The sequence below is a fragment of the Drosophila suzukii genome, chromosome 2L (assembly GCF_043229965.1).
Source record: "Drosophila suzukii chromosome 2L, CBGP_Dsuzu_IsoJpt1.0, whole genome shotgun sequence".
Classification (NCBI taxonomy): Eukaryota; Metazoa; Arthropoda; class Insecta; order Diptera; family Drosophilidae; genus Drosophila; species Drosophila suzukii.
Window position 1 is genome coordinate 16,303,720 of NC_092080.1, and position 19,085 is coordinate 16,322,804.

Consider the following 19,085-nt stretch of genomic DNA (forward strand, 5'->3'; position numbering starts at 1 on the left):
TTAGAACTTGGCTGCGCAAAAAACCCCTCATCATTGTTCACGCCCTGATTGCAGTAAACCCTTTTTGTTTATTGTTGCGTAAACTATATTATTATAACATAATGACTCCCTTTGGAAAAGGGAATGTTATGATTTGGTCTATTAAGCCTATCAGATCTTCGGAAAAAGAATAGAATATAATTTATTTCTAATATAATATTCAATCTTAATTTGTCTGTGTTAGTAAAATGCATTTTTAACTCAGCTACTCTATCTTTTCATGGTTTAGTTTAAGCTGATGTGATCATTAAATATATTTGGTAAAAAAATAATGTTTTTCAATAATATTTTGTATTACCGAACTACCAATTTATTACGGATAAAAAAGATCGAAAAGTGTATATTACATTGAAAAAAAGAAATATAATTGTTATGAAGTGTTTATGGCTTAGCGTCAGATTTAAAAGAATGTACAAGAATTGAATACTATCACATAATTTATTAATGCGCAATTGATTTTATAGCCAAGTCCATCTGCAGGTATAAGTCAACTAAAGGAATTGTCAATTGTATTGTTCAAATAAGCCATTTAACTGATATCTACTCAAGAACCTTGTAAATAGACAACGACACCTGCTCACATGGGATTGGCCTAGTGTTTACTCGATATACATTACTTGCCCAAGAAGTAAAAATCATTTCGCGTTGCCGTACCTATAATTTTTGTATTTTACAACATATTAAAATATTCATTACATGCTCTATATATTGTATATATTCACATTACGATTGCACAATTATTTCCAAAACGAAAAAACAACGGACACAATAGGTAACAAATTTTTACAAGTCTCCTTTAAGTACTGAAATCAATGGAATTTCCGTGCGCTAACTATTAGTTTGGGAATCATGACGTTCAAAAACGGTAAACAAAAAATGTACAAATAACCGAAACAACTACCATCCGTCATCAGTCTATGCGTCGACGCAGCCCTCGGCTTAGAGGTGTCCGTGCAGGGGATCGCGGGTGTCCCGGAGGTAGACGGGACTGGTGAACGACTTGCTCTCAACCTGCGAGGCGAGATTCTCCCCGGCGTACGTGACGAACGGCGAGATCTCACAGACTTCACCGTGCACGATGCCGCCGGCGTTTTCGATATACTTCTTGTGCAGCCGATGGAGGTCCGATCGGGCAGTGCTGGGGCAATCCTTGCCAGCCACATCGGAGTTCTTCAGGGCGCTGAACTCCTCGTCGCGTGGCACTTCCATAGCCACGAATTTCTGGGCAAACTCGAACACATCGAAAACGAACTTCTCAATCTTGATTCCGTTCGGTTTGTCGGGGGTCAGCCGCTTGCCGGCATTGTCGACGAAGGGGATCTTCTTTTTGGCCACGTGCAGCTTCAGCTCCTGCTCGAACGTGCTGCCGATCTTCTGCAGAAAGCTTGAGCTAAAGAAATGATTGCAAATGTTTCCAGCACTAAAGGTCAGCCTGCCGTCCGAATTGCGCATCTCTGCTGTTTTGGCCGAGATCTCGCTGTACTCCACCACCTGGTATTTGCCATCGACTATGGCCACCACGCCGACGGCCTCGTTGGGCGCCGCCTTCTCCACCACCTTAGCGGCGCACTCGGCCTTCTCCTGCACACAGTAGCCGATGAACACGGGATCGGCCACCTTAATCAGGATGTTGTCCACGCTGTGGGCGTGCAGATATAATACACCCCGCTTCTGCATGTCGTCCAGTATACCTTGGCGTTTCATCGCCCTGTAGATGCCTCCGTTACCGTCGGGTGCTCGCGCCACTCGGTGCTTCTCGTCCAGAATGATGCGTCCATCGTATTCAAAGCACGGCAGCGATCCCTGCTCGAACAGCAGCACGTTTTCCGCCTTCAAGCCAAAGAAGTTGTTGGCCACAAAGTAGTCGTAAGTGGGTTGCACCGTGTGCTCCGACGTCATTATGTACCAGGTGATGTGACCACGCTTGCCGTTTGCTTCCTGCGCCAGCTCCTCCAGCTTCAGGATCCGCTCGGCCTGAATGCGGAACAGAGTCTTCCGGGACTGCAGACCCACGTCGTACATTCCCTTGGGATGATCGAAACCAAGTCGTGTGCCTGGAAAGAATAACCAAACATTAGTTGGGAATTGATGAAGTCGGTGAAATATTAATTTCATACATTTTTCTAGTAATCCTTAAACATTTACTTCTACATTAATGATATGATGGTATCTGCTTCCCTTAATTATGTAATTCAGAATTATAATTGCATAAAAGATAAAAGCTGATTACACCAGTTTACAAAAGAAAATTGATGAAATACGCCTTTCAGGAAACCTTTGTTTTCCGGTAAGATACATCTCCCTGATTAAGAAAAGGGCACTTAAAATTTTTTCTATGGTACCAATTTTTTTTTAAGTGTAAAAAACGTTTTTCGCACTTTTTTATTTTCTAACTCGAGTTGTGATAAACCGAATTCGGTCATTAAGGACTCATTTTACAGGTAATAGAATGCCCTTTAACTTTCTTATACACATCATTAAGTTCCATTCATTAGTTCAAAAGCTACACTTTGTCAAAGTTGAAAAATTTCGAAAAAAATCAAAAACGCTGGCATAAATGGCTTCTTTAAAAATACACGCGTAAAGACCGAAATTAGTTTTATGTTGTTTTCTTGAAGGCTGAACCATAACGGAGAATATGCGCCATAGATCACGACAATCCGTTGGTAAATCGATTTTTAACAGATTTTTAAACGTATATACCCAAGTTCAGTATTCGGGAGCAGCGGCCGTTAAACGTTATTTTAAATTTTCAGTGTTGGGGAACGTAAGAATTTGGTGCAAGTTGTTATGCATAACGTCAGTTTCCTTGCTAAAAATATATAAAAATGATTTCCTCGTAACTGCAATCGCATACTTTTTAGCTTGCCCAGCGCTAATAGCAAGGAAACTGACGTTATGCATAACAACTTGCACCAAATTCTTACGTTCCCCAACACTGAAAATTTAAGATAACGTTTAACGGCCGCTGCTCACGAATACTGAACTTGGGTATATACGTTTAAAAATCTGTTAAAAATCGATTTACCAACGGATTGTCGTGATCTATGGCGCATATTCTCCGTTATGGTTCAGCCTTCAAGAAAACAACCTAAAACTAATTTCGGTTTTTACGCGTGTATTTTTAAAGAAGCCATTTATGCCAGCGTTTTTGATTTTTTTCCAAATTTTTCAACTTTGACGAAGTGTAGCTTTTGAACTAATGAATGGAACTTAATGATGTGTATAAGAAAGTTAAAGGGCATTCTATTACCTGTAAAATGAGTCCTTAATGACCGAATTCGGTTTATCACAACTCGAGTTAGAAAATAAAAAAGTGCGAAAAACGTTTTTTACACTTAAAAAAAAATTGGTACCATAGAAAAAATTTTAAGTGCCCTTTTCTTAATCAGGGAGATGTATCTTACCGGAAAACAAAGGTTTCCTGAAAGGCGTATTTCATCAATTTTTTTTTGTAAACTGGTGTTATAAAAGTAATACATCTAAGCATTCCACTGTAGTTTTAATAAGGGCTAATGTTGTCTAAAAATATATTTATATATAATATAAAACTGGTCTAACGGTGTTGAAACTGAAATATAATTTCAAGGCTTATTATTGTATTATAATCTACCTTAAAAAAGAATTGTAAGAGGTATTTCCCCATCTCTGAATCGATTAATCATTCAATAAGAAGAACTGCAGCGTTTTTTATATCCCACCCGGTTGGCCTTATAAACAAGTTTCGATCCGCTCTTTATATTGTCTTTTGTCTGCACCATTTTAACATTTTTAAGCGGCTTGCTTAAGGTCAGTTCCACTACCGGTTTTTAATTATCGGCTGTATATGAAATATGGCTTATCGGTTCGGCAAACGGAACTTCCACACTTGACCGAAAATTCTCGGGAATCAAAGCGTTATCTAGTTCTACTATTTATTGGATTTCTTGAAGTTGAACGTGAAAGAAATAACAATACGAATAGGCGGGTTTCATTGCCCTGCCCCAACTTTAAAACTGTATTTTCTTGATTTTCCGAAAGGCAATTACGTGACTGGACTGCACTCCATCAGTCGATCGTGGATCGCGTAAGGAAATGTCAAATGCCGTCCACAATTTCAATATTCCCACTCAAAAGAGCACTGGCCCGGGCAGAAATAAAAAAAGAAAGGCAAGTCTTGCCATAAGAATGGCTTAAAATTGTTGCTGGCCTGGCGTGTTTTTATTTTTAGTTGATTTTTTGTCTTGCAAACGGAATCACAATTACATTTACAATGCAGCTGCATGAGTGGGCAGCTGATTGAGGTTGCGTGTAGTTGTGAGCTCGATGGAGCACTTTTATATCAAGTTAATTAGCTTTTATAAGAGCACACACACACCCCGATAATGTTGGAGTTTTTGCTGTAGTTCAGCTTACATATGTGTACTGCACACCAACAAGCAAGTTTGGTGGGTGGCTGATTGCGGAATGATAAAAATATCTCACCTTTTATGGTATCAAAGGAAATAACATTGAAAAGAGATGTGCACTGCGCTTAAAATAAACGAATTAGTTGCATAATATAAAGAAAAGTGTGGCAAACATGCCATTATTTAGGATTCCTAACTAAAGCGAAGTATCCTATTCTTCATCCTTCAGGATCTAGATTTAAAGTATATATACATCTAAATAAACTTCATTTAATATTCTATAAACTCCTAGTACCTTATTAGTAGTATATTTTCGTTATCAATGTTTAAAGAGTCAAACATATGATTATCTCAAATACACCTATGCGTCATAAAAGATTGCCAACTGCCTGGTTGATCTATAAAAGTCTAACTTTTCCACCAAACTGCTCTAGCAAATACCTTTATAATATATTTCACTAATTAAACACAATTAGAAACACTTGTGTATCCCTCTTAAAAATTCCCCATAGTTAACAGAAGCGTTTTAATAACTCCCATTGGTATAGTAATACATCATCTCACCTTGTCCGCCCGCCATAAGCAACACAGCGACATGTCCGTTGCTGATCTGCAGGAGACCCTCATCCCGGTAGGCGGCCAACTTCTCCGACGGCGCCCGGGCAATGGAGATCAGCTTGCCCTCGGGCAGCGGCTGCAGGCGATCGTCCAGCTTAATGCCATTCTCGTTCATCGAGACCGTGGCCCGATCGAAGTACAACTTGATCTCGTCCAGATTCAGCTCCTCGATGTCCCGTACCAATTCGGCGCGTTCGTCATTTGAGAGCTCTGGCCAGAACTTGAGCAGGTGCTCCTGGCCCACCTGGGCGAGTCGCGAGTGCAGCGACAGGTAGTCCGTCATTGTTGGCGAAGGTTTGGCTGCGTTGGTTGATTTTGCTGCGGCACCGCCAGCTGCAAAAAGGTAAAGACAAAATGTGAGTAAATATATTAAAACAAAATAAAAATATGATTATATTAGATGATATTAAATTGATCTCAATGGTTTTTAATATCTTAAACACTCTGATAGCCATAGCCATCTTATCAAAGTATTCCGTTTTTGGCGTAATTTTGTAAAATCACTCAGGATGATGTGAAATTGATTATGATATTAGAGCGTTTAAGATGGCGCATTTTTAGATGGATAAAAACCTAAAGCTTTTTAAATATGATGTTTTTGTTTCCTGATAACATCAAGATTGCTCCTATCTATTTGTTTATTTAGCTAATGGAGCAGGCTCTCCAGAAGGTGTGTATTTACTTTTCTCTCCCGCTGAGTGATTATTGGGCGAGTGCGATAAAAAGACAGTGTTCGGGTTCTCCGGGCTTTAATGCGAACCGTTATACGTGGTAACCAGCGCGCAACTGAGCGCCAAGCGATCGCCCTCAGTGGTTTTTCTTGCTCGAAGTGGAGCTGTCGCCGTCACTGCCTTCGCCTCCATCGCCACCATCGCCTCCATCTGTCTCTGTCTGTGCGACTGTCTGAATATCTGAATGGCAGTAGCCCGTGTGCAGGTTATATATTGGTATTTGGGAGCGATGGTGTGCGAGAGTGTGTCTCTTAACGTATTTGCAGCCGCGTATTAACATGACCATGCCAGTTGCTTGCAGATACCCTGTAAAACCCGGCCAGGTGGGTGGAGATCTTGGTGGGAACATACAGCAAACAACATTTCAATGGGTAGGTGATGCATGCTTCAAAGACGTCCCTTTAAACTGAGGGTGATATAAGAGTTCCTTGGCTCATGAGGCGTAGGGAGTCCATTTAAAAACAACATTATCTACGTTGGCACCTGAAGAATTATTTCAAGTATTATTACTCTAAACTCCAAAATCTCTTCATTCTGACAGAAGGAAAGCCTATTTAACGTCATGAATACTAGGTATAAAAACTGGTACACCTGTTAAGTGATCTTAATATGCACAACCTTGTTGTAATTGAAGTAAATTAAGAATAATATGCCAGCATTTATTTAACCAGCTGTTAAAGCGAATTTCAACAATGTTTCTGAATACAACTTCCTTATAATTTTCTTTAAATGCTGATATTTTTATAGTTAAGAATCAATTTTTAATAGTCTACGATTTTTTTTACCAGTGGCGTATCCAAGACTTGGATCCAAGGGATTGTTGTTCTTATTTTGGTAATTTTAGAAATGTGAAATTTTTAGTCAAACATGTCGTATGAGTGATTTTTGTGACAAGCATTGCGCGAAACTTAATAATCATTTTTGTGTTGCTTAATACCTAAAAGCATTTATTACATAACTACAATTGGCATGTTTATGATTATTTTGTACGGCTCTATTCCACATATAAGCCCTTGACTGGTCATAAGACTTACTCCCTTTCATGGGGTATCAACAAGTCGATCAGGTGACTGTCTCGCTTGATTACACGGCTTTGTTTTGAGCGATACGGCTACTGGGGCTGCAGCAATCCCAATCGCATTTCAGCTGCGGGGCAAATTTGCCAAGCCGTGTTGCAAATGCAAAGCGAAAAATCAGAAACCGAAATCGAAACCAAATGGCCCTGAACACGGGCTTTAGTTTTTGTGAAAGTAAGAGGTGCTGCCCGGAGTCCAAGAAACTCTAGCCACAAGGAAACACTTAAGGGCGGCACCTACAATGTAGTTCAGTTCCTGATAAACTAGTTACCCCGCTGGCTTACAAACTAGTTAAGTGGGTTATCGGGAGTGGTTGAAAAGGTTATGGCATTTAAGTGAGCCAAGAACTGACGAAAATATGGCAAAACAAAGGCTAATATGCATATAAGATCGTGTTGGGCCGGTTTGATTGGTTTTTATACCCATTAATTGTAAAGCAGATATGTGCAAAAGTATGTAACAGATAGCGGCAATCTTTTAATCTTAGGAGTATGCAAATATAACACATACATAAATGTATGGGTCGATTTTAATTCTTGAAATTCATATACCAATTTTTTGTATAGAAGCAGCCTTTACATTAAGTTATCAATACCATTATTCAGTTACACTTTTTTTCATGTAAAATATATAACATTATGTCTTCTATTTATAAATTAATTATATACTATTTTTGTTGAAATACATCGGAATAAACATTTCATTTTTGATGCATGTGTCAATAACTACTAGCCACTTTAGTTCTTCGTATTAACGTCAAGAATTTTAGATCTAAGGAATTTGAACTAAAACCGCAATTTGCAAAAGAAATGTTCTTTTTACAATATGGTACAATGTTTATGTACCTTCTCATTAGAATTGTTTGAATTTGATATTGCTTAAATATTGTAGCCAACTAAAATTAAATATTATTTAGTGTTTTGTAATCATTAAAAAATAAGCTCTTGAATTCTCTAATATTAACTAAGGAACTTTAGAATTTGGCAAGTTTAAGTAAGACAGGGAATAAGATGTGTTTTTATAATGTTTAAGGTATGTTCCTTTTTCAAAAATGTAGTGATTATAGGGTATCTTTCATTCGATTTTCTTGTTTTTTCGCCACAAAGCAACATACACGTAGGCATAAAAACAGCAAAAGCAAAAAGCAGAAACCAAAACACACCCACACACGCACACAGTCCCCAAAAAACGGAACGAAACAGCGATAGCAAATAAGTTGTTTACACATGTTTGTATGATTGTGTGCTTTCCGCTTTTTACCCCTTATCACAGCTCTCGGCACTGGGTTTCTTTTATCATTATCAGTGTTTTTGAGTGAGGTTTTTTATACTAACCATTGCGATGGCGTCTCACATTTGTCTGCTGGTGCTGCGAACTGAAGTTGTTGCGACCCATTTCGCCAGAAACACCCTGTATGGCTCCACTCGTCCCCCTTTCCGTGCGAATTGTTCTTGCAGTGACTGTGCCTTGCCCGCCAACGAGTCTATGGCATCATCCTAATCCCGACGTGGTCCAACAACGCACAACAGTGGGTGGTCACCAAACATATGCGCTGGGTAAATAAACAAACCGAAAATGTGCAGTCCGAACGCGACTGATGTGTAATTTTTTGTATGAGCCCCAATTGGGCGGAGAATCGATATCGATTACAAACGGTTGCGCCCAGCTGACGGCCAGTGTGCCCAGAGGTAGATCTTGGGATTCAGAGCACTGTCACCGGGCACTGGAAAATATACTAAACAGTTTAGTAGCCAGTAAATTTAAAAAAATAATTATTGAATAATTATGATATTAATATTACGGCTGATTTACCTAAGTTTAGTTTAAAATTTGGGTTTAAGACTTCTTGATTGACGCTCAATTTGTATTATTAATCTTTAATAAGTAGAAGTCATTTTATGAAAATTAGAAAATTAAAGAGTATACTTTTTTCTGATCATAAATGCAAGTATGATTTTATGTATTATTTATCAGTATCTGTATTTCCGGTTTGCGAGGGATGTTATGATTTATACAATGTATAACTATGTTTTAGGTACATTACGAAAACCTTTAATTTAAATACTTCTTTGATTATAAAATATTAAAAAAAACCCCATATAGCTCGTTAAAAACAGAAAGGAGAATTGCAAAGAAATAAACTCTACAAGTCAAACACATTATTTTTGGAGTTTTAAATATATTTACAGTTATTAACTAAATAAAGCATCATTTTCAATTACATGTAAAGACTACAACAGAAAGTATGCATCTATGTAAAGGCTCTAGTTATTTTCAAATCGCCTGGAAGGTATTTGTTTTTGCTTTTCTCGTATTACTTCACTGTTCCTAGAAGCACGGCCGGCGGTGTGCGCAGCAAGCAAGCGTTAATCTACAGGACACTACGAAACACACGAACGGTAATTACAAAAGGGGAACACGGAGCTTTTGGGGCGGGTACGTACATACTTGATGCAGGATCATACAAAACATGGGCGTAAATCATTAGATCATTCGTTTAAATATCAAAAATTCATTTATGTTTGCATAGAACCACTGTCTAGGCCGTCGAAGACGTGGACGGTACGTCGTCCAGGTTGATAAGTGTAGCCCCGCCGCCGGTTGAGGATTCATCGCCCAGACCCGGTACATTCCCCTCCTTGGGCGGTGGCGCCGGCATGGGTATTGCGATCGGACTCATTGTGCTGATCATGCGCGGCTCCGCCCGCGACGTTGTGATGGGCAGCTGGGTAGAGCTGCCGGTGGGCTTGAGGAATTCGGGCTGCGGCATCTGAGCGGGGCCGGGACCATGACTATGGCCATGGCCCGCTCCATGGCTGTGACTGTGGCCCGCTCCGTGGCTGTGGCTATGCCCACCTCCATGACTGTGATGCTTCTGCTGCTGATGCGGCGCATGCTGGTGGTGGTGCTGCAGCTGCGACTGCTGCGGGAACGACTTGGGCAACTGGGAGTGGCGAGTGGAGTCCGTGGACTTCAAACGCTCGCTTAGTGCCTTCAAAGCAATTTGTCTGAAACACAACAAAGGTAATCATTACATGCACAAATAGTTAACATTGCCTATCTAACAAACAATTAATAACTTGTTATGTTCCTTAGATAAGCATAGTTGACTCCAGAAAAGTGCTGATTAAACATAACATTTAGCTAAGGCTATTCTACTCACCGCCTTCGCTCGATATCGTGCGGATCCACGCCCGGCATTTGCACCGATATCGACGTCAAGCTAGACGTAGATATCGTCCGCAGTGGAGTGGGCGTCTTGACCACGCCCGCCCGCAAACAGCAGTTGTAAATGGGATTAACCAATACGCTGATAAACGGCTGCGATACGTTCGGGAAGAAGCTGACGAACGTGAAGCTCTCCGAGCTATCGCCACGCCCATTGGGATGGTGTTGGTAGAAGCGAAGATAGATCCAGGAGACCAGCGATCCAGAGGCAAACATTGCCGGATAAGTGCCATCCAGGAGGCCAATGGCCCAAGATATAATGGCCGCAATGAGCACGGTGAGGGGAACGTTCCTGTATGATAGAAAATGATAATTAAATCGCATTGTTATTCGTTATTTGCATACAATTCTTTAGCTTATAGCTTATATATATACAATCTACAGATGTTTTCAAAGTGCATCAAACTCACGCTTATTTATACTCTATTTTATAGGTCGGTGAATCAGTGGTCCTGTGAACCATGCTTCTAAGTTCATAGGTTGTCGAGTTACATTGCTAATATTTCCAACGTAATCTAGCTTTTCTGAACAGTTGAATTTGTATCTTAACATATTTCATACGCAAACGCAATAATGTCAAGAAACTAACAACGAATCTTTGGCATTAATGATATAGGTATCTATTAACCTTTACTAATATCTAAAGCGTATCAGCGTTAGTTATTAATGCTAAAATTTGCAGTTAATTCCAAATTATACTTATCAAATGCCTCACCTATTGGTCAGACGTCCGTAGCGCGTCTTGAAGATCAGGTGATCGGGCATTATCTGTCTCACGGCCACGCAGATGCCGGCCACGTAGCCGGCCAGTCCATGGATGTGGACGTCGAAGAGGATGGTCGGGTTCTTGGTGACCATGTAGTAGAACAGGTAATAAACCGTGGTCAGCAGCGAGACACCAAAGTTGCTCAGCGCGAAGAACTTGAACATCTCCAGCTGGCCCCACAGGGGCTCCAGCATCTTGCCGCAGAGGCCCACGGTGACCACATCTACGGCCACCTCCCACCAGTGCAGCTCAATGAAGCAGAAAGTGAAGGCGGTCCATATCCAGAACTTGCCGTTGGGCAGGATGTATCCTGGCGTGACGCTGAGCAGCAGGATGGCGGTCTCCGAGAAGGAGAGCAGGTAGCCAAAGGTGGTTACCACGCAGATCAGGGTGATCACCGGCGAGGTGTTGTGCAGCAGGGCGTTCATCTGCTGCCAGATGTACGGCCAATTTCTGGCCAGCGGAGCTGACATGGCACCGATCGCTTCGCCTGGAGTTCACACGGCTTTCTGGGTGTCCCGGGAGCTCCTGGGCGGCGGACTCGATCCGGCGGATGTTAAATGCGCTTCGGTGCTTGTAGGCCACTCAACTCAACACGTTCGGGGGGCGTAAAAGTGGCTCATTTGCTAATATTTACGATTTTGCTCCACTATTTCCAATTTTTGTTGCCCCAGCATGACCAGTCGCTGGTCCAGGGAAAATACCTTTGAATTGGCTTGATTCGGTCACACTGGCAAGGCGATGGGCGGTTAATCGACGATATCGATTTTCAAACCTGGGCGCCAGTTCCTAAGCTGAGTTTAAACATTTAAATGTGATGTATGCAAAACCCAATATGCAATGTGCTTCATAAACCAATGACAATATACGGAATCGCCTTAGTAACACCAAATTAATCCGCATTAAAACACCCAATTCTTTTAAAAAAGTTATCTAATTTACGTTTTATTATGACAATTTGTATGCATGTGTTCGTTTGATGTACATCTTCGCTTTAATAATTTCAATGTCTTCATTCACGTTGGTATTTAAAGTATAATTCAATTGATTTAATATTAAAACAAGTTATTGCATTGAAATTCAATCAATTCGCAGAAATATTGAACTTAAGCAACATAGTCTCACATTTGAATACAACTAAAACTATTCAAAATAAAGTTTCTCTCATGCCTTTTTATATACGACGCTTCTCTCGGTTTTGGAAGATGGAAATAGCAGCCAAAGGCCTTACAATTTACGCTTACTGTGGGTGTTATTGGACAGAGGACGAAAAAAAAAACCAATCAGGTAATTTAGTTTGTTTTTAATGGGAGCGAGCGAGCGTGTGGGAAGTATGATGAAGTATTTGTTATTGTTGATTGGATCGCGGGTGAACTCCTAGGCTGCTTAGAACAGCAGCGTGCCCATGCCTCCCATCTCGGACTGCTCCTTAACGAAAATCTCAAAGTACTGGTAGATGATGGTCACCGCCAGCAGGATACCCGTTCCGGAGCCGATGGCTCCCAGGAAGTCGGCCATCACCGACAACGCTCCAATGCAGAGACCGCCGAAGGCAGCCGCCGTTGGGATGTAGCGGTTCAGCTCGTGGATCATCGAGTTCTCGCGATGGCCGCGCATAACCATGTGCTGCTCCTTCAGCTGCTTGGCAACCTGCGGGGAGAAAGAGTAAATGGTAAGTCATGGTATTAAAAAATTTTGTTTGGTTCAAGCACTGCTTACATCCTTGGCTGAGCTGCCGGACACATCGATCCAGGTCTTGGAGAAGAACGCGCAGGAGCCCAACATGAAGACGATGTAGAGCAAGGCGTGGATGGGGTCGGTCAGGATGTGGCCCACGCTCTCCGGGGGCGAAAGGTAGTAGCACAGACCTCCAATGGGGTAGGAGCGGGCCGGGCCGCCGCCTCCAACATCAGCCCACACGCCCAGAAGGTTAATGAAGAAGTTGCCCTGGAACTTGACGGCCAGCATCTGGGAGATGACGTACAAGTTCGACACGAGCGCAGACTGCAGGATGATGGGAATGTTGGAGGTGTAGAACAGCTTGATGGGGTAGCTGCTGTACTGGCCGCGGTAACGGGCACTCTTGATGGGAAGATCCACGCGGAAGCCTTGGAAGTATATAACCACAGCGAACACCAGCACGGTGGCCAGCAGGTTCATCAGATTGGGAAGGTTCTGGCGGTAGAAGGCTTCACGCAGGGCGCGCACCTTATCGTTCCTGGTGGCCATCAGGTGGAACAGGGCAATCACGGCGCCCTCGAACTCGGTACCGCGTCCCGTCGTCACGGTGGTGGGGCTGAACGCCTTCCACACGATCGTTTCGCAAATGTTGGTGGCAATGAAGAGGGAAATACCAGATCCCAGTCCGTATCCCTTCTGCAGGAGCTCATCGAGCAGCAGCACAATCAGACCAGCGGCGAACAGCTGGATGATGATCAGCAGGCAGACACCGGCTCCAATCTCGGACGGATCGCCGTACATGCCGGTCATCACATAGACGATGGCCTGGCCGATGGTGATCACCATGCCGAAGAGCTTCTGGGCGCCGTTGAACAGAGCACGGTCCTTGGGCGTATCGCCGACTTCAATGATCTTCGCTCCGGCCAGCAGCTGCATGATCAGGCCCGAGGTCACGATGGGCGAGATACCCAGCTCCATGAGCGTACCACGGTTGGAGGCCAGGATCACACGGATCCAGTAGAAGGGATCCGCAGAGTCCGAGCTCATGATGCCGAAGAGCGGGATCTGGCAACATACCAGGAAAATGAACAGCGTGATGGCGGTCCATAGCACTTTCTCCCTGAATTGGATCTGGAATGGAAAAAGTAAACAGCACAGTGTGAGTCATGTTGCAAGTATTTTTATCTTTGTAGTAAATTTGTTTCCTTAATTGGTTACAGGGAGTAAATAAGGTATTTAATGGAATGTTAGTAGTTAAAAAATTATTGTTTTAAAAAAAGAAATATTTATTTTAAACGAAATTAAATTCGAAATGATAGTTTAAATTGCACCTTGTATTTTTTTTGTAATTATTAAAAATAATGATAAACCCACTTAAGGCTCACTTTTATATATTTTAAATTTTATATTATTTTCCTTAACATTTATTTTATAAATATGATTTTTGAGTTAAGCAGCTTAAACTCAGGTCTCTTTTACCCTTGAAAGTAAACTTAATAAATAAAACTGCCGCTATGTTGACCTACATGTACGCTTTCCCATGTGTATACGGCGAACACTGTACGTGTGTGAATTGTTTAAACAAAATCAAGTTAGCTACAAATATAATACGTAGTCGTCATCGCTGTCAACTGGGAGCAACAAAAACAAACGAAGCTGACGTCGACAGTGATTCGGGTGTGCTCTTCGGAGGAGCCGAAGTTTGACATTTCCACGTAGCGTTTGGTTGTCAAAAAGTGTGTAGGAGAGGTGTGCGTGTGTGTGTGCGCATAAAATAGGAGTATGGCAACAAGTAGCCAGGTGATAAGAAAAGTAGCAGAAGCAATGAGGTGGAAATTGGGCGACTTATGAATGAAATCGTTAAAGAAACTCATAAAGAACAATAAAATAATTAAAACTAATTTATTTTAAAGCTAAATAAACATAATATTTGGGCGGAAATTGCAGAATTTACTTTAAAAAATATCAAAATCTGTGAAGACTAAATGAAAATTTGTATTGCAATGTACTACAAAAGGTATTTCATCAGATTTCAGCTATAGTTTAGTTTATTTCAGGGTGGTTTGGTGGCTGCTCGTCTGCTACGAAATGAAGAGCAAACTGTTTGCGTGGCGATGTTCGCTTTTTGACAAGTGAAAGCAACCACAAAACGCGTGCGCTGGCAACACTGGTCAAAGTTGAGAGATTAGCCTCAGAGAAATACAAGTAAAACGAAGAAAAACCGCTCAATTTCACTGAGTTCTAAACATTTTATGGAACACCACACTTAAGAAACATTCTAGACAACTTTAACCTTTTAATTAATGCTTGTTATACACACCTTGCGCTCGGGTTTTGCGATTTCCGGCAGTATACTGCAGAAGGGTTTGATTACTTCCAGGAACTTGACTGCAAATAGTGAATGGAAACAGTTGCATTAGACACGCGATTCAGAGACTCGTTTTTATTATCCATTTTGCAATTGCAGTTTTTTTTTCGGTTTTCGGGTACGCCGAATCTTTTTTGTATACGTAAGCAACGAGCGACGGAGGTGCGAGAGAGAGAGCGGCATCGCAAGGGCGGCACTTTCACACAAAAACCGCTGCACTCCGGAACCGCAGAGATTTGCGGACGTTCTACTTACTTCCCATTTTGCCGGACTTGTGCTAGCGCTCGCCTGGGAACTGAGTGGGTGGCTTGGTTATTGCGCTTTCTATACAAAAGTTAGAAAGTCTCACTTCGACGGCGCAGCGAACGCTTCAAATTTCAAAAACCGAATGGTCGAAAATACGAAGCGAACAGACGACGTTGACGTGTCAATTTAGAGGTGAGGAGACCGCGATTACCCAAATATAGGGAATATCGATGTTCTATCGACTATCGAGTCGACGTCGCTCTCTTGTTGACAGCCGTAACGTCAAAACGTACCATCTGTCAGCGTAACTATCATACTCGCTCTGTTAAATAATGACATTTTATGTTAACTGAGTTAATTGGGTGCATTCCCAGGCACATGTTCCAGGTGCATTAAAAAAGAGTGCGCCCGGAATGCGTCTAGAACGTTGCATCTGGGTGCATTCCTAGGTACATTTGGATGCATTCCCTAGGTAGATCTGGGTGCATTCCTAGGTGCATCGGGTGCATTCCTAGGTACAAGTGGGTGCATTCCTAGGTATGTGTCTAGTTTGTTGAATTTGGGTGCATTCCTAGGTACATGTTCCAGGTGCATTAAAAAGAGTGCGCCGGAATGTGTCTAGAACGTTGCATCTGGGTGCATTCCTAGGTACATTTGGATGCATTCCTAGGTACATCTGGGTGCATTCCAGAATGTGTCTAGAGTGCATTAAAAAATAGTGTCTAGAGTGTTTGTCTAGTTTGTTGCATCTGGGTGCATTCCTAGAGTAATTTTTGATTATAAGCTAAATTGGCTGCTCATTAAAATAGTAGTACTTGATGTGAGAAGTTTTAAAAAAAAAAACTTAAGAAGTTAAGAACGCAATTAGTAAGTTAAAATATTTGTTAATTATTTTAATGATGAAAATGTAAAATAATAAATCACAAGAGATCGACGTAATGACATGGCCAGCTCAGTCTCCGGACTTAAACCCTATTGAAAACTTGTGGGGGGATGTTAAGAGAGCTGTATCTATTGTAAAACCAATAAACAAAACTCAGCTGTGGATGGTGGTTCAGCAAGCTTGGCATGACATTCCTGTAAAGCGGTGCCAAGACCTTATCGATTCCATGCCACGCCGTTGCACCTCCGTGTTGGATATTCACCTAAATATTAGATTCTAGATAATAAGAGATTATGATTTTTTGAGATATTTTGGAGTTTTTAGTTAAGTTTTTTTAATTTTTAGTAGTCACTACTATTTTTATGAGCTCCCAAATTTTGTGATTTTTTTGTTTATAAGCCCTGAAGCGCAAACTATAATAATTTATAATAAAAAAATCTGCTGAACTGATAAAATTAAGAATGTAAATTATTATTTTGAAAACATCGTTGAAATAAATTGTGATTATCAATCGATTTTCCTGCCTAATGTGGTGAGATCAAGTTCACTACTATTTTCATGATCACAGAATGTTTCTAGTTTGTTGAATTTGGGTGCATTCCTAGGTAAATCTGGGTGCATTCCTAGGTAAATCTGGATGCACTCCCAGATACATATGGGTGCATTCCTAGGTACATCTGGATGCATTCATTAAAAAAGAGTGCGTCCAGAATGTTTATAGTTTGTTGCATTTGGGTGCATTCCTAGGTACATCTGGATGCATTCCTATGTACATCTGGGCGCATTCCCAGGTACATATGGGTGCATTCCTGGGTACATCTGGATGCATTCCTATGTACATCTGGGTGCATTCCTAGGTACATGTTCCAAGTGCCTTAAAAAAAGAGTGCGTCCGGAATGTGTCTAGCTTGTTGCATTTGGGTGCATTCCTAGGTGCATCAGGGTGCATTCCTAGGTACATATGGGTGCATTCCTATGTACATACTATGTGCATTAAAAAAGAGTGCGTCCAAAATGTTGTTGCATCTGTTGCATGTATATGCATCTAGACGCATGCAAAAAGGCTAAGCATCCGTGGGACAAGAAGGAATTTTAAACTACTAACTTATATAAATTAAAACGTTCATTGAACTTTCCATTTATTTTAACTTTAGTTTCTTTGTGCACCAGCAGACACTTCTATTTTAAATTGCTCCAGTTGATTTGATTTCCGTTTCACAACAAACCCAGCTGCTTGACAGTAAGACCATGCTACATGCATTGCGGGTCACACCACAAAGAATACGATTTTGCTTAAGAAAACAAGTTAAACAAAAAAGGCACTGTATCTTAATGAATTTTACAATGTTCAGGGTAATGAATAAACTAACTAGAGATTCGAATTAACAAAAATAATTTTTTAAACTGGAAAAGCCCGCTTTGACAGTAACTAATAAGCCCATCTGTCATAGACGAGAATGTGTCTAGCTTGTTGCATCTGGGTGCATTCCTATGTACATATGGGTGCATTCCTAGGTATATCTGGGTGCATGTCTACGTACATATGGGTGCATTCCTAGGTAATTCTGGGTGCATTCCTAGGTACATCTGCGTGCATTCCAGGTGCATTAAAAAGAATGCGTCCGGAATGTGTCTAGAGGAATGCATCTGGATGCATTCCTAGGTACATCTGGATGCATTCCTAGGTATATTTGGGTGCATTCCTAGGTACATCTGGGTGCATTCCTAGGTATGTCTGGGTGCATTCCTAGGTACACGTTCCAGGTGCATTAAAAAGAGTGCGTCCAAAATGTGTATAGTTTGTTGCATCTAGGTGCATTCAAAATATATGCATCTAGATGCATGCAAAAAGGCTAAGCATCCGTGGGACAAGAAGAAGCTTTAAACTACTAATTTACATAAATTAAAACATTCGTTGAACATTCCATTTATTTTAATTTTAGTCTCTTTGTGCACCAGCAGACACTTCTATTTTAAATTGCTCCGTGGGACAAGAAGGAAGCTTTAAACTACTAATTTACATAAATTAAAACATTCCTAGGTAAATCTGGGTGCATTCCTACGTACATATGGGTGCATTCCTAGGTAAATCTGGGTGCATTCCTAGGTATGTCTGGGTGCATTCCTAGGTAAATGTTCCAGGTGCATTAAAAAAGAGTGCGTCCAAAATGTGTATAGTTTGTTCCATCTAGGTGCATTCAAAATATATGCATCTAGATGCTTGCAAAAAGGCTAAGCATCCGTGGGACAAGAAGGAAGCTTTAAACTACTAATTTACATAAATTAAAACATTCCATTTATTTTAATTTTAGTTTCTTTGTGCACCAGCAGACACTTCTATTTTAAATTGCTCCAGTTGATTTGATTTCCGTTTCACAACAAACCCAGCTGCTTGACAGTAAGACCATGCTACATGCATTGCGGGTCACACTACAAAGAATACGATTTTGCTTAAGAAAACAAGTTAAACAAAAAAGGCACTGTATCTTAATGAATTTTACAATGTTCAGGGTAATGAATAAACTAACTAGAGATTCGAATTAATAAAAATAATTTTTTAAACTGGAAAAGCCCGCTTTGACAGTAACTAATAAGCCCATCTGTCATAGACGAGAATGTGTCTAGCTTGTTGCATCTGGGTGCATTCCTATGTACATATGGGTGCATTCCTAGGTATATCTGGGTGCATTCCTACGTACATATGGGTGCATTCCTAGGTAATTCTGGGTGCATTCCTAGGTACATCTGCGTGCATTCCAGGTGCATTAAAAAGAATGCGTCCGGAATGTGTCTAGAGGAATGCATCTGGATGCATTCCTAGGTACATCTGGATGCATTCCTAGGTATATTTGGGTGCATTCCTAGGTACATCTGGGTGCATTCCTAGGTATGTCTGGGTGCATTCCTAGGTACATGTTCCAGGTGCATTAAAAAGAGTCCGTCCAAAATGTGCATAGTTTGTTGCATCTAGGTGCATTCAAAATATATGCATCTAGATGCATGCAAAAAGGCTAAGCATCCGTGGGACAAGAAGGAAGCTTTAAACTACTAATTTACATAAA

The 19,085-nt window shown here is 41.1% G+C and overlaps 3 protein-coding genes across 5 annotated transcripts; all 3 read right to left on the reverse strand.

Moving 5' to 3' along the window:
- Positions 1 to 684: 684 nt before the first annotated feature.
- Positions 685 to 8,505, reverse strand: mmy (UDP-N-acetylglucosamine pyrophosphorylase mmy). Of its 2 annotated transcripts, none has more exons than XM_017090049.4 (3): positions 8,187 to 8,505; positions 4,992 to 5,378; positions 685 to 2,093 (listed from the first exon to the last, which is right to left on the reverse strand). In XM_017090049.4, the coding sequence occupies exons 1-3, from the start codon at positions 8,245 to 8,247 to the stop codon at positions 979 to 981; spliced, it is 1,563 nt and encodes a 520-aa protein (XP_016945538.3). In that variant the 5' UTR covers positions 8,248 to 8,505; the 3' UTR covers positions 685 to 978. The 2 variants fall into 2 exon arrangements, with proteins under 2 accessions (XP_016945538.3, XP_016945540.3); XM_017090051.4 differs by lacking the exon at positions 8,187 to 8,505 and adding an exon at positions 5,728 to 5,886.
- A 506-nt stretch (positions 8,506 to 9,011) lies between these two features.
- Positions 9,012 to 11,547, reverse strand: LOC108021663 (transmembrane protein 115). 2 transcript variants are annotated; one of them, XR_001768003.4, is made up of 4 exons: positions 10,796 to 11,547; positions 10,016 to 10,372; positions 9,297 to 9,860; positions 9,012 to 9,233 (listed from the first exon to the last, which is right to left on the reverse strand). XR_001768003.4 is itself a non-coding variant. In XM_017090480.4 (3 exons), exons 1-3 carry the CDS (start codon positions 11,317 to 11,319, stop codon positions 9,392 to 9,394), a joined length of 1,350 nt encoding a protein of 449 aa, XP_016945969.2. In that variant the 5' UTR covers positions 11,320 to 11,547; the 3' UTR covers positions 9,012 to 9,391. The 2 variants fall into 2 exon arrangements, 1 of the variants encoding a protein (XP_016945969.2); XM_017090480.4 differs by having other exon boundaries at positions 9,012 to 9,860.
- Positions 11,548 to 11,761: 214 nt separating this feature from the next.
- Sec61alpha (SEC61 translocon subunit alpha) lies at positions 11,762 to 15,319 on the reverse strand. Its single transcript, XM_017090190.4, has 4 exons — positions 15,150 to 15,319; positions 14,847 to 14,914; positions 12,566 to 13,657; positions 11,762 to 12,496 (listed from the first exon to the last, which is right to left on the reverse strand). Exons 1-4 carry the CDS (start codon positions 15,154 to 15,156, stop codon positions 12,233 to 12,235), a joined length of 1,431 nt encoding a protein of 476 aa, XP_016945679.1. The 5' UTR covers positions 15,157 to 15,319; the 3' UTR covers positions 11,762 to 12,232.
- Positions 15,320 to 19,085: the final 3,766 nt, after the last annotated feature.